The sequence below is a fragment of the Desmodus rotundus genome, chromosome 12, assembly GCF_022682495.2.
Source record: "Desmodus rotundus isolate HL8 chromosome 12, HLdesRot8A.1, whole genome shotgun sequence".
Classification (NCBI taxonomy): domain Eukaryota; kingdom Metazoa; phylum Chordata; class Mammalia; order Chiroptera; family Phyllostomidae; genus Desmodus; species Desmodus rotundus.
This window is the reverse complement of record NC_071398.1, coordinates 16519280-16533815: the sequence shown is the minus strand read 5'-3', so window position 1 is coordinate 16533815 and position 14536 is coordinate 16519280. Positions and strand designations below refer to the sequence as shown.

The window sequence follows — 14536 nt, the reverse complement described above, 5'->3', positions numbered from 1 at the left end:
AAGTAGATACAGGATTATGCTAACTTGGGATTTCCAGTGTTTCCAGACTGGCAAGGAGGAAACCAGCAAAGGAGATTGAAAAAGTGTGACCAGGAAGACAGAGAGAAAACCAGTAGGGTGTGGTGTCCTGAAAACCAAGTGAAAAAACAAAGTCAAGGAGGGATCGATTCCTTGCACCAATCTCTAAGGGAAGTGAGTTGCGGATGAAAACTGACCAGTGGATATAGCAACGTGGAAGTGACTGGTGACCTCCGTACAAACAATCGCATCAGGGCAACGAGGGCAAAATCTACTTTGAAGTTTCTCGAAAAGGAGGAGAAAAGAAAAAAGATGCAAATTAAAAATAACAAAGAGAAATCACTTTTCACATCTGAACAGACAGACCAGTGGAGGTTAAAAGGTTGACAATGCCCAGTGCGACTGAGGGTGAGGGGGCCAGGTACACCAGCCTTTGCCGCACACCCAGGCCACAGGCATCAAAAGACTTGAAACACACCTGCCTTCTGACCCAGCAATTGCATTCCTAAAAATTTACTACCATAAAAAGAAAGAAAAAGAGCACAAAGATATCTTTACAAAAATTCACCAAAAGTCTTGCTTATAAACTTAAGGACCTTGGTCTCAGAGGGATTTTTAAGAACTTGGCCCCAAAAGCAAGGAAAGTAAAGCAAAAATAAATGAATGGGACCAAATCAAACTAAAAAGCTTCTGCACAGCAAAGGAAACCATCAACAAAACAAAAAGGAAACTGACTGAATGGGAGAAGATATTTGCAAACAATAAGGGGCTAATAATCAAAATATATGAAGAATTCATATAACTCAACAACAACAAAAAAAATCCAATTAAAAAATGAGCAGAGGACTTGACACTTCCAAGATATACAGAGGGCCGATGGGTAAGTGAAAAAGTACTCAACTACACTAGCTCTAAGGGAAATGCAAATCAAAACCACAATGAGATACCACTTCACACCTGTTAGGATGGCTGTTATCCATTAGACAAAAAACAACTGGTGGAGAGAATGTGAAGAAAAGGGAACCCTTAACACTGCTGATGGGAATGTAAATTGATCCAGTCCTATGAAAAATAGTATGGAGTTTCCTCAAAAAATTAAGAAGAGAGCTACCATATGACCCAGCAATCCCTCTTCTGGGTATCTACCTGAAAGATCTCAAAACACTTATTCATAAAGATATGTGTACCCCTATGTTCATTCCAGCATTACTTGCAATTGCCAAGAAATGGAAACAACCTCAGTGCCCTTAAACCAATGATGGATATAGATGTGGTACCTATATACAACAGAAGACTATTCAGCAATAAAAAGAAATGATGACTTATTGCCATTTGCAACAACATGGATGGATCTCGAGAGTATCATGCTAAGTGAAACAAGTCAGACAGTAAAGGACAAGAACCATATGATTTCACTCATATGTGAGATATAAAACAAAAAGCAACAAATGAACAAACAGAACTAACACACTTAGAGACACAGATAACAGCATGGTGGTTACCAAAGGAGACGTAGGAGATGGGGAGGATGAAGAGGGTAAAGGGGGTCAAATATATGGTGACAGGAGACTAGGCTTTGGGTAGAAGCACACAATGCAATGTACAGATGATGTACTGTAAAATTGTACACCTGAAACTCATATAATGTTATTAACCAATGTCACCCAAATAAATTTAATTTTTAAAAAAGTCTTGCTTATAGTCCTGAAGAAATAGAAATGGCCAAGAATAAAAGACTGGTTAAACTATGGCGCATTCATACAAAAAAAGCTATGGCAGCCATTAAATATAATCTGCTTTTATTAAAGAGGAAAAAACTGGGCTAAAATAAAGCAAGTTACAAAGCAATATGTATAGTGAGTTTCCACTTTGGAAAAAAATAGTTTATACACACATACATGCATATATGATTTACCAAAAAAATGCTTAGTGGATATACAACAAAATATTAACAGGGTTAGCTCTGAAAAATCAAATTGCAAGTGATTTTAACCTTCTCCTTCATTAGAAGACCGTATATGCAGAGATTACAGGCAAAATCTCTGAGACAGAAAGGCCTGGTTTAAATCCCGATTCTGCCACCACCTACTGTGTGGTTTTAGGCAAATTATATAACGTCTGCCAGCATTTCCTCAGCAAAGGGAATCGTGATACAATCCATCTCATGGGTATGAAGCAGAACTGAATAAATTTTAATATAGATCAAGGATTCAACAAAACAATGCCTCATACATATGAAGCACTGAGAATATTTTGTCTTTGTTTTCAATAATCATGAATATCAGGAAAACAGCAATAACATTTTTAGTTTTAGGAGCATATATTACTTTTATAATGAGAAAAATATTAATATTTTCAATTTGGGGAGCAAGAGAAAATTCCTCAGGAATTTCCTGTGAGCATTCCACAGGACTGAAATAACTAGGTCTTGTGGTTTATCGGGTTCATACGAATAACTAATTGGCTATGCAGGACCGGTCTAGCCATTTCTATCATCAGGCCTTTTCAAGTTTGTAGCTTATGTCCTATCGTCACACACCACCTTTCCCATTTCTCCCTTGCCCACCTCCTCCTCAGCTGAAGAAACGGTGAACAATTTTGCAAATTTAAATTTAAAATTGTTTTTAACTGTAGAGCAATTTTTTTTCACTTTCCCTCCTCTCCCTCTGACTCAAGTTCCAAGGATCGGTAGTTTTGTTTATCTTTCAGTTGAAAAACTGGAAAAACAGTGCTGTGTTTACTTTAAAATAAATGCATGCACTGTCTGTCAGCCATGCCTCCTGGAGGTGCACAGCCCACCCACCACAACTCGCCATCCTCGTGCAAGAGCGAGGGAGGCAGTGCACCCTCCTGACTGGCCTATCTGTTCTGTTCTTGGAACATAAAGTGTGGGAACAACCCCCCACTTGGAAGATTTGTAAAGAACTAGGGAGCTGTTTGCTTTCTTCTTTTTTTTAATTTGGGACACACACAGGGTGTAAAGAAAAGAGACATATAGAAAATGGACAGCAGCATAAACAAGGAGCTTTTTGAAGTCTACTTCGTTGATCACAGTGCTGTGAGCCCTGCAATTCTCAAACCGCCTTCTGTGCATCGCAGAACTGAGGAAATGAGTTATCATGTGGATGATGTGAAGAGCCAGGGTTCTCAAATGGAATGAAGAAAGGTTAGGACGAGCACTGTGGAGTGGAATTAGAATTAGAGGTTTCAGTATGAACTCATGGTGTTTAATATAGAGACGCAGAAATAGCTATTTACATTTCTGTGTGTGTACGTGTGCATATGTGTATATATAACATCTGCCAGGGAAAACGAAGGCTCAAGACCCACATTTTAAAGAAGAAGAACAGTGAGAAGAGCCCTGGCTGGTGTGGCTCAGTGGATTAAGCGTGGGCCTGCGAACCAAAGGATCGCCAATTCGATTTCCAGTCAGGGCACACGCCTGCGTTGCAGGTCAGGTCCCCAGAAGGGGGTTTGCTGACAGGTAACCACACACTGATGTCTCTCATGCTCTCTTTCTCCCTCCTTTCCCCTCTCTCTAAAAATAGTAAAATCTTAATGGCACACCCTTGAATGAAACCAGTGAGACTGTAGACCTATTGTATTAGGGGGAAAAAAAACAACTAGATCCTTATCCCACATCATCTACCAAAATGAACTCTACTGATTAAAGGGTTAAATGTTTAAAAAACTAAATAAAGAGAACCATCATAAGTGTAAGTATAAGGAGGGTATCTAACTTTATTTTTCCCAAGTGGTAGCTCAGTGGTTCTCAGACTTCAGCAGGCACCAGAATCCCCTGGAGGGTTTGTTAAAACACAGACCCAGACCCAGGGTTTCTGGGACAAGGGCTCAGAATTTACTTTTCTGACATGTTTCCAGGTCTGGGGACCATGCTGCTGGTCTGGGTTAGCTGATGGTCCTAATGCCATTGTTCATCTCTTCTGATCTGAAATGCCACCTTTATCATATAGTAAATTCTATCTATATTGGATTATGTCTGGAAAATAAGACGAGGACATGTCAAAAGGACATAGGAGCAAGCTTGATAAGGCACCCACTGGCCAAACAAAGGAGAGTTCGGCCATCAAAATAATGGCAGGAATAAATGAAAATCCACTGAACAAAATAAGAATCTGTGAGTTGAGACTGATAATACACGCATACCTAAATGAAAAGAAAAAGCACTTCCTTGACATAGTATGCCAACGAATAAATGTGGAAGGAATGATAAAATGGGGGGGGGGGGGATTGCAACCATCACAGTAATAGCTGATCCAGACAAAAATCATTAATGAACATTTCTGAATGCAAAAACCAGTAGGCGAAGTTGTGATGAGGAACAGATACTTACAGTCTTGAACTATTTCCGCATAAATGACTTTTTAGTTACAAAGAGAAACAGCAATTTTACAGCGTAAAAACCTGGCAGACACTACCTTAACCAAATGATCAAAACCAACATCATAAATAATGAAACAAGTAAAGCTGACCGCCTGACATGAGGCACTGAGAAGGATACAACACCACTTCTGAGCGTTCCTGCAAAAAAACTGCACACCCTGAACCTAAGCGTGAGGAAACATCAGACAAAGCCGGGATGAGGGGCTACTCTGCAGAAGGCTGGCCTGTGCTCTTCAACAATGACAATGTCGTGAAAGACAAAAATGGCTGAGGAGCTGTTCCCGGATTTAAGGAGGCATGACAACTAAATGCAATGCATAATTTTAACTGAGATCCTGGACCAGGGGGGAAAACTCCCTCTAAGTGCATGACTGCAACAACTGGAAAATCTGAATTAGATAACAATATTGTAAAAATGTTAAAATTCTTCATTTGGTTAATTGTACAGTGGTTATGTAAGAAAATCTTCTTCTTCTTCTTCTTCTTCTTCTTAGGAAATAGACACAAGTATTTAGAGATAAAGAAGTACAAGGTTTCTAATTTTCTCTGAAATGATTCAGAAAAATATTATACATATATGTATAGAGACAATGTTAAAGCAAATGAATCAAAATATTAATAGGTGGTTGAGGGATATGGGGGAGTTCTTTGTCCTATTCTTGTAACTTTTCTCTGATTTTGAAATTATTTTAAAATAAGGAAGTTTTTTAAAAAATCTACTTCAGCACTGGCTGGTGTTGCTCAGTGGATTGAGCACCAGCCTGCAAACCACAGGGTCCCGATTCGATTCCTAGTCAGGGCACATGCCGAGGTTGTAGGCCAGGTCCCCAGTAGGGGGCACACAAGAGGTAACCACACACTGATGTTTCCCTCTCTTTCTCCCCGTCTTTCCCTCTGTCTAAAAATAAAATAAATAATTTTTTAAATCTACCTCAAGGTACATTTCCCTCCTTGAAAGTAGGACCTTGGCCATGCCAAGGTCCATAGTGTTAATGAGGCCAGCTGCAGAAGAGGAGAGCTCCGAAAGAAAACTGAGTCTTGGGCCCTACCTGCTATCAATTTTGAAAAATCATCCAGTGGGCATGTACAGTCAAAACATGCTGATAACTACAGAAGCTGGATGATGGGGATTGTGTGAAAATTCCCCTAAAAAACAGTTTTTGAAAATCAATATTCAACCTCAAAGTCTGGCTTCTGCACAGAGATGAATAGAGCTGTCCTTAACAGCCAAACCAGCACTTTTGGTCAAGTCCTTTTTGCAATCCCAGCCAGGTTGATGTCCCCACAGAAAGTCAGCCAAAACTGTCCATTCTGCAACTGCAGGACTTGAGTCAAACCCTCCACCATAACAACCCTCTGCCAGGGGAAGGCAGAAAACACCAGCTGCGTTTCCCAGTCAACTTCCAAGTCCACCCAGGAGAAAACAAGGGAGCAGATGAAAGAAGGAATTGTGTCTTGTGGAACAGAAAAATGCCAGGTAGGGGAACTGCTACGGATCAGGCCCTTTCCCAGGAAAGGTGGTTTCAGGAAGACCAGGCCACAGTGAGAGAAGTCACCTAACACACTGAGACCCATTACCCTATGTAACTTTATTGATACTTAATCTGGAAACATCCAGCCCAGCAGCTCCCCAAGGGGTGCAGGCACCAAGACAATGGTGCTGAAATATCCCTCGTTAATGTCAGCCTCCCCACTCCACAACTCCCAAAGCTTTGGCATGTGTTCAGTCGTAGAATTCTGTCCTGGAGAACTTCATGGCTACCTCCCATTTAGGCAAGCAGGTCCTACATTAGGAAATAGGATCTCTGTTGTCCATCTCTAAATCTGAACCTCCCAATCTTGGGAAGAAAAGTGCCAAAGGAGACAGTAGCTACTACTACTGTTACTGCTTATATATACTTATGAGTGCCAAATTAGCTCACTTAATCTCGAAACAACATTTTACAAAAGAGGAAACAGAAAGGTTAAGTTACCGTCACATCGCAAAGCTAGTAGAATCAGGACTCAAACCCAGGTAATTAGACTCCACGGAGTCTACATGTTCATAACCACTTCTCTGTATGACAGATTTACAATCACCAGAAACAGTCTTGAGCTAACAGAAGACTTTAAGAAACATGGCTGGAATATTATGTACATATCAGCTATGCCATTGTCATCCTTTAAGATTTGCTTTTCTAAGAAAAAGCAGCCCTTTGCCCTATTACAACCCACATTTTCCATTAGATTCGCATCCGATGTACCTCACTACTTAACCTAGCCACACACTCAAAGTGCTAAGGCTGGGGCTGGAAAGAGTGGCAGGAGCTGCAGCTGCTTCCACAAACAACAGAAGTCCTGGGAAACTTAAAAAAAACATCCTTGCAAATACTCTGGGCTTAAAGGGAAAATCGCAACAGTGAGCAGAAGAACACAGCAAAAGGTATGAGTTGGGAAAGTGGTTCACCACCAGAAAACTGCTTGACAGTATCTACTAAAGCTAAACACACACCCACCACAGGAACCAAAGCCCCTGGGTATGAATATACTCAATAGAAATGTATGTACGTGTCCTCTAAAATACATGTGTACAAATGTTCATAGCAGCTTTGCTCATAAAGGCCCAAAACTGGAAACCACCCAAATGTCCACCAACTGAATAGACAAATAAATCATTGTATATTTATATACTAGGATACTACACCCCTATAAAAAAATAAATACTGTTACATGTAAAAACATGGATGGAGCTCACAGATAAGATGATGAACAAGGCACAAGAAAACATACTATATGATTTCATTAATATGAAATTCAAGAATAGGCAAAACTAATCAATAGTGCCAGAAGTCACTATTAGTGGTTATCTCAGAGTAGGAGAAAAGGATATTAACTATAAGGCACATAGGGGTCCTTCTGAGGCCCTAGAAACTTTCTCTGTCTTGATCTGAGTGGTGATTACACAAGCATGAACAAATATAAATATTCATTGAGCTGTGTATCACTGAAGATTTGTGGGCTTTTCCTTAAAAGAGCAAAACTGAATACTCAGGGGGTAATAAAATCAAAGTCAAGTTCAAGGCAACAATGTTTTGGAGGAAGACCACTCCCCACTGGATTTATGGCTCAAAACCAGCAGAGACCAGCTCGATCCAACACTGTGACTAATTTCACCTAACAGTAACCCCTACCCTCATTATATGCTCATTGTAATATATTAATATGCTAAGCAGCACACCCCTCATGACATGATCAGAAATGGGAAGCCCGTATAAGGACACAACATGGCTGACAGAGCTCCTCTGAGAAGTCCCGACTCTTTTCTCTGGAAGAACCGGAATATTTCTCCCCCTTATTGAATATGCTACCATCCCCTATGAAATGAATCTCAATAAAGAGAGCAAATTCTGTTACAAGGGGGCTGCTCTGTCTGTGGAGAAGCCCCTCTCTGTCTCACTGCTTCACTAATAAATTCATTTTCACTTTACTCTTAAAAAAAAAAAGTTTGCATTATTAAACAAGAAAGAACAAAAATAAATGCACTAGGCTTTTAAATCAAAAGCTATAAATGACTTACTGATTAAATAAATATATATAACAGATCTAAGGGCAAATAGTTGGAAAACATTAATAGAGTCAAAAATGGAAATTATCCTTAGAAAATATGGTATAGTTGATAAAAAAATCCAAGACATTGTCCTGTAAAACATTAATTTAAAATCAAAACAAAACGTTTACACAAGTCAAGAAAAAAATTGGGAAAGAAACACAAATACCAAAAATTTTAAGTGGAAAAACTAGAAACATTTCTTAAATGAGAATGCTATTTAATAGTTTTATACTAATAAATTTGAGACTCTCATGCAACAATTTTCTCAGAATATTTAAATTAACAACATTGATGCAAGATGAATCAGAAAAGTTGAACAAACCAATCATTATGGGGTAAAATACTGGAAAAGCCATCAAAGAATTGTTTCAAAGAAATCTGCCAGACCCAGTCGGTTTCATGGGTGAGCTCTTTCCTGTGCTCATGGAGCAGATAATTCCCATGTTATACAGTCTGTTCCCAAAGCTGGAAAGCACTGCAACTTAGTGTATAAAATTAGCTTAACCTCAATTCCAAACCTGACAAAAATAGTACAAAACTACAGACAAATGTAACTTGTGAGTATAGATGGAAAACCCCCAAATAAAATTAACAAGCAATTGTAACAAAACTTTCAAGAAATAATCTAACATGAGCAATTAGGTATATTCTAAAAATTCTAAGATTGTTACTATTAGGAAATTAATGTAATAAATTGAAGGAAGAAAAATCATATAATTATCCCAATGGTTGTTTAAAAGGTATTTGCTGAAAGTTCAAACCCTTTCCTGACTTTAAAAAAAAAGCCAAAAAGATTAATAAACCAAGAAGACAGGTTACTAACACCCAGCCTTACGCCAGCAGAGTCACTAGGAACATGGTTATTAGACAGGGCAGGACACCCGCTCCATCACCACTAACACAGGAAAGTGTACACAAAGCAACTCACAAGAAAAAGAAGTATATAAGTGAGCAAAATTATCAGTCTTAGGAACCACATAAATGCCTGCAAAGAAAAGCCAAAAGAAACTAAACCTATACTAAGAATTCAGCAACTGACAGAATATAAAAGAAAATGCAGAAACGAATAGTCAGATACTAACAACACTAGGTTAGACAACACCATAGGAAAAGATACCATTAAAAATAACAGCAAAATTATTTTGAAAATTAAAAGAGTCTATCTAAAGTCTATCTAACTTGAAAATGATGTGAATGAATTTAGACACATCCCATATTCCTGGGTAGGAAGATTCAGAATGGAAATTCTCCATAAAGGAGCTTTACAATTGGCAGGATTCTAGTAAAATCTCAAGGGATTTGAGAGAAGGAAAGTAGGAAGAGGGGATAACCTGACAAAATAATTCACATCGTGTGATGATGTCATATGTGCAAAGGAAAGAGGGAGGAAGATTTTGAAAAGCAGATAAACTTAAACTGTCAGATATTAAAATATATTATAATGCCACAACAGCTAAGACAGAGTGATGTTAAAACAACAAATAAAATGGAAAGTCCCTACATCGACCCAAGTATACATATGTTGTTAATATATGCTGAAGGTAGCAAATCAAATCACTAGGAAGAAATAGACAGGTTATTCAATGAGCGGTGTTAAAACAATTGGTTAACTATTTGGGAAAACGTAAATAGATTCCCCACTTACTCTGTGCATAATAATAAGTTCACTTGGATAGAAAATAAAATGTGAAAAAATAAAATCACAATGAATTAGGAAAAAATAAAGATGACTATTTACCTGATCTCAGAATGGGTAAAGCCTTTCAAAGCATAAAAGAGGAGGCTGAAAATACAAAGGGTTAAAATATCTATTTGAAAAAAGAAAATCAACAAAATTAAAATGCAAATGAAAAACTGGAAAAGCATTTACAAATTATAAGACAAAAAATAATAGCCTTAACATATAAAGAACTCTTTTAACCTAAAGTGAAAACTGCACACTTCAATATAAGGATGAACAAAGGATAAGGCAATAAACACACTTTAAAACACTGAATCAGTGGGGTGGAGGTGGAGATACTTCACAGAAATAACCACCAAACAGAACAAGAGGACCTGGCCAAACCCAGATTCAAGCAAACCAACTTTAAAGCAACACTTTGAGATAATTCATAAAATTGAATATAAACTGGGTAGTAGGTAATAATAAGGCAATCATGTCAATATGATAGGCGTGATGCTGATCTGGTAGTTATGTAAGAAAACATCCTGTGTTTAAGGGATGTATGCTAAAGAATCTAGGATAAAATGCCAGTACATCTCTAATTTACTTTAAAATACTACAGCCAAAAAGACAGAAATGAACCAACTCTACTTAATGTTAATTATCAATAGATAAAAAATAATAATTTTTTTCTTACAGAAAAATCCAACAAATGCCAAGGTGCAACAGAAACCAGCGATCTCAGCCATTGCTGTTGGGAAGGTAAATTGGTAGAACTTTTCTGGAGGGTAATCTGACAGTATGTATTGTATCACAAACCTTGAGAAATGTTTAAACCCAGAAAGTCCGTGTTCAATAATTTATCTGAAGTAAATTTTAAACAGTGGGCACAAAGATTTTAAAACTTTCAAGTCTATCATAGTATTTTTTGTGATTATGATTCATTTTCTCATCCAGCCATCTGCTAGACTACTACCAGGTAGTCATCAAGAACTGAATTTTGGAAGAAAAATTAAAGCTATGTTGATATATTTTAAGGTGCAGCATCTATGAAAACAGTACAGTGGTTCTTAAAAAAATTGAAAATAGAAATAGCACATGAACCAGTAATTCTGCTCCTGGGTATGTATCCAAAAGAATTGACAGCAGGAAGTTACAGAGATATTTGTGCACCCACGTTCAAAATAGCACTATGTACAATAGGCAAACGGTGGAAGCAACCCAAGCATCTTTGGACGGATGAATAAACAAAATGTGTATGTTTATACCATGGAACGTTATTCAGCCTTTAAAAAGGAGATTCCGATACCTGTTACGACGTGAATAAGGCTTGAGGCATGTCACAAAAAGGCAAATACTGTATGACTCCACTTATATGAAGTACCTAGAGTAGTCAGAGTCATAGAGACAGAAAGCAGAATAATGGGGGACTGAGAAAGGGAAGGGAAGGGGACTTGGTGTTTAATAGGTACAGAGTTTGAGTTTGGGAAACAAAAAGCCCTGGAGATGGGTGGTGGTGAAGGCTGCATGTAATGTGAATATACTTTGTGCCACTAAACTGTACACTTAAAAATGGTTATGATGAATCATTTGATGTTACGTATATTCTATAGTAATTAAAAATAAAGATACTTGATACATTTTCAAGAGAAAAAGGCATGTTGCAAAATATTGTTTGTCTATGATCTCAATTTTGTTTCACTGATGCCTTAAATATCAACATACATTTGCACACAGGAAAAAAGCTCAGGAGGGTATATATCAAAATGTTAATAATTATCACTAGGTGCTGTGCTTACCGAACTTTACTTTCTTTGTGTGTCTGGGTGCTTTTCCGTAATTCCCAGGTTTTCTACAATTACTTTTATAATCAAAAGAAAAAGTATGCTGACTGGACAAATGAAGAAGGAAAGAAAAGGACACTCATCCTTTGAACTGATCTGAATCGGCGGGCTGCTAACCCGAATGCAAGAACACGCACAAGTATATTTCCAAATGACATAATAAATGTAATCCACTTTAAGAATCAAATCGTAAAAGGCAGCCTAAAGTTTGGGAAAATAAAGACCAACTCGGAAGACTGAGCGTCAGGGAGTTCCCTGCAGAACTCAAATAGAGACATATGCCTAGTTTTAAGCCATTCCCACAGTCAGGGTGGGTCCACCACATCTGTGTGCCCGGCAGAAAGGACAAGGCCTCAGAAAGAAAGGACTCAAATCAATGCAGCGTTCTCCCTGGGACTCAACATACCCTACCCCCACACCTCTCTTAGCTACATCCACTTTCAGAAAATATTTTCTAGACAGCAGCCTTCAAGAGAAAAAGGAGCCTTTCTTTCTGTGGCATTCCCTCGCCACATATGGAACTGCTATGAATAGAGGCTTTTATGAGAGAGGGTTCAGATACCACAGCCACGGTTATGCCACTGACCACAAACAACAATAAATAGATGTTAGGGTTTAGAATTCCATGCAGCAGAGGCACCCTGAATAATTATGATAGAGCTTCCATCACATTCTAAAATCCAATAAATGTTTATTGAGTGCCTACTAAGCACAGGGCAATATTTGTAATGCCATCCCACACATACACACACACGCGTGCGCGCGTGTGCACACAGTCCCTTTGTTCTGTTCCAGGACCCAGACTAGGGAAGTAATGGTGTCGGCTGGAGACATTTGACAGTTTGATTCTACACGTCCCGTATCTCCTGGACTAGAAAAAGGGGGGCAGAGGCAGAGGAAAAGCAATGACCTTACGAAGTATCAAGAGGACACATCACTGTACCCCACCACTACAGCCCCTGGCAAAGGGGGATGAATTCAGCAGAAGTGTTCAGCCTTCCTAAAACTCCAGACAGCATCCAAGGGGAGCAGTCACTGCGGCCCCCCGTCCACGTCCGGGAGGAAACGGCATTACCGGGCTTTTCGGCCCTGCTGAGAGAAATCCATGCCTCCGAGTTCTTCTCCCCACCCACATAAATGAACCACATCGGCCACCCCTTCCTCATACGTACTTTTGCCCCCATTGTTCTTCAGGACATTGGAGAGGTTGACAGAGGCGGTGCCTAGCAGTTCATTTCTTAAGGTATGGCAGCTCCAGACCTTCAAATCTAAATGACTCTGGGCCGTGACATTCCTGGAAAACAAATACTTGATTCATCACATCCAAGCAGATCAGTCACTCTTATCGCTTAGAAGAAAACAGATGTTGCTGACAATTGGAAGGGGGAAAGAAAACCCCAAACAGGAAGATGCTCACATGACCCCTTCCCCCACCCTCAAAGCTGACCCTGTAACCATCTAGCTAATAATGAACACTCTATGAGCTCAATCATGTGGAAACACTTAAAGAGAGGCAGCACCTCAGGTACCAAAGGCAGAAGAGTTAAAGGCACCACAGGACACCTGGATCTCCCACAACCCCCTTGGAGCGCCTTCTCTCTTTCCCCCATGTTACTGCATTCAAAGAGAAGGGATTCTCTCTTACAAAATGATGATCTCATTCCAGAGAAGCTCGGAGCTCCCAATTCGCTTCCCAGTCTTCTTGGTCTCACTGGGGAGCCCATCCACTGCCACTTCCACAAACGAGTTAATTCGATGTTGGCGATTGTGTACCTTGGGCTTTGCTGACACCACTGGATGGGAAAGAAAGAAGTGAAGGATGAGGCAGAGGGCTCCCAGCTGCCCCCCTGTGGCAGACGATCTCACTCTTTTTAGCTGTATTTTTTTTTAAATAAATTTTGTTTTTTCCTGATTCTAAGAAAACTTCTTTTTAAAAATGTGAGGGCATTAAAAAATATGAAGCATAAGAAATAAAAATCACTCCTACCTAAAAACAAGACATTGGTAAATCCAAACTTTCAGACTTTCATCTTTTACATCTCCAATTCTTTAAAAATTCTTCTCCTCCCAAAATACATTGTAAAAGGTTATAATATAAGCCCATTATAAGAATATGCCACGATTTAGTTAACTGTTCTTTCACTGATGAATAGATTGCTTCCAATTTTTTGCTCTGGGAAAATTACCACAAATGTATATAGAGTATTTTCTTGCATTTAGAGTATTCTTCCAAAGGAAACAGACATTTTTTTAAATTCTCAAAACTGCTTAATTTCCTTTCCAAAAAGGGTAAACCTATGTAAATGCCCATGAACGCTATAAGAATATCTCCATTTCACCCAACACTGCTTAACACTGAGTCCACTGTTTTTTCATTCTTTGTAAATATGATGTAGGTAAAAAAAACTGGTATAAAGATAATAGCTACGATTTAATGAGTACTTTTTTTACAGATACTATGCTAAGCACACATTATCTAACTGAACCCTCAGAGTGAACCCCTGAGGCAGGGAACGTATCCGCACCCGCATTTCATCCAGGAGGAAACGGGCTTGAGGAAGCCAGGTCCTTGCCCCAGGCCACACAGCCAGGGAGCTTTGGGCCAGGCAGGATGTGCCACTGGGCAGTCTGACTACACCATGCTGTATGCCATTACCAGACTTTGCTTATTTGTTCTAATGCTTTTCTTAAATTACTAGTGAGACTGAATGTTTTTTCCATGTGTTTGTTAACCATCTGCATTTCCTCTTCATGTGGCAGAGTTTCTGATGTTCACTTGGCACCAGCAAGCCAGGGACTCAGAGCACTTGAAGGAGGCAAGACAAGCTCCTCTTAGAGCACATGTCAGCCAGGTCGTTGGGATGAAACACATCTAGGCGGCTTCAATCCAACGCCCCAAGTCGGAACATATTACTGCCATTCCTTACCCATGATGGCAGGACTAGCCTAGCCTGAGCTCCCCCGAGTCAAGAGCTGGCAAACTCTCCCTCTCAGACCCTTTTGAGATGTGACAGTCCT

The 14536-nt window shown here is 39.3% G+C and overlaps 1 protein-coding gene across 2 annotated transcripts in view; it reads right to left on the bottom strand.

The window, feature by feature from the left end:
* The window catches only part of WWP2 (WW domain containing E3 ubiquitin protein ligase 2), a 148239-nt gene that overhangs the window by 109878 nt on the left and 23825 nt on the right, over nt 1–14536 (bottom strand). For both annotated transcript variants that reach the window (XM_024556137.4, XM_024556138.4), the window contains exons 3-4: nt 13164–13311; nt 12691–12812 (exon numbers count right to left, since the gene is read on the bottom strand). In XM_024556137.4, coding sequence (XP_024411905.1) covers nt 12691–12812; nt 13164–13311 — 270 coding nt within the window. The remainder of the gene's footprint in view (nt 1–12690; nt 12813–13163; nt 13312–14536) is intronic.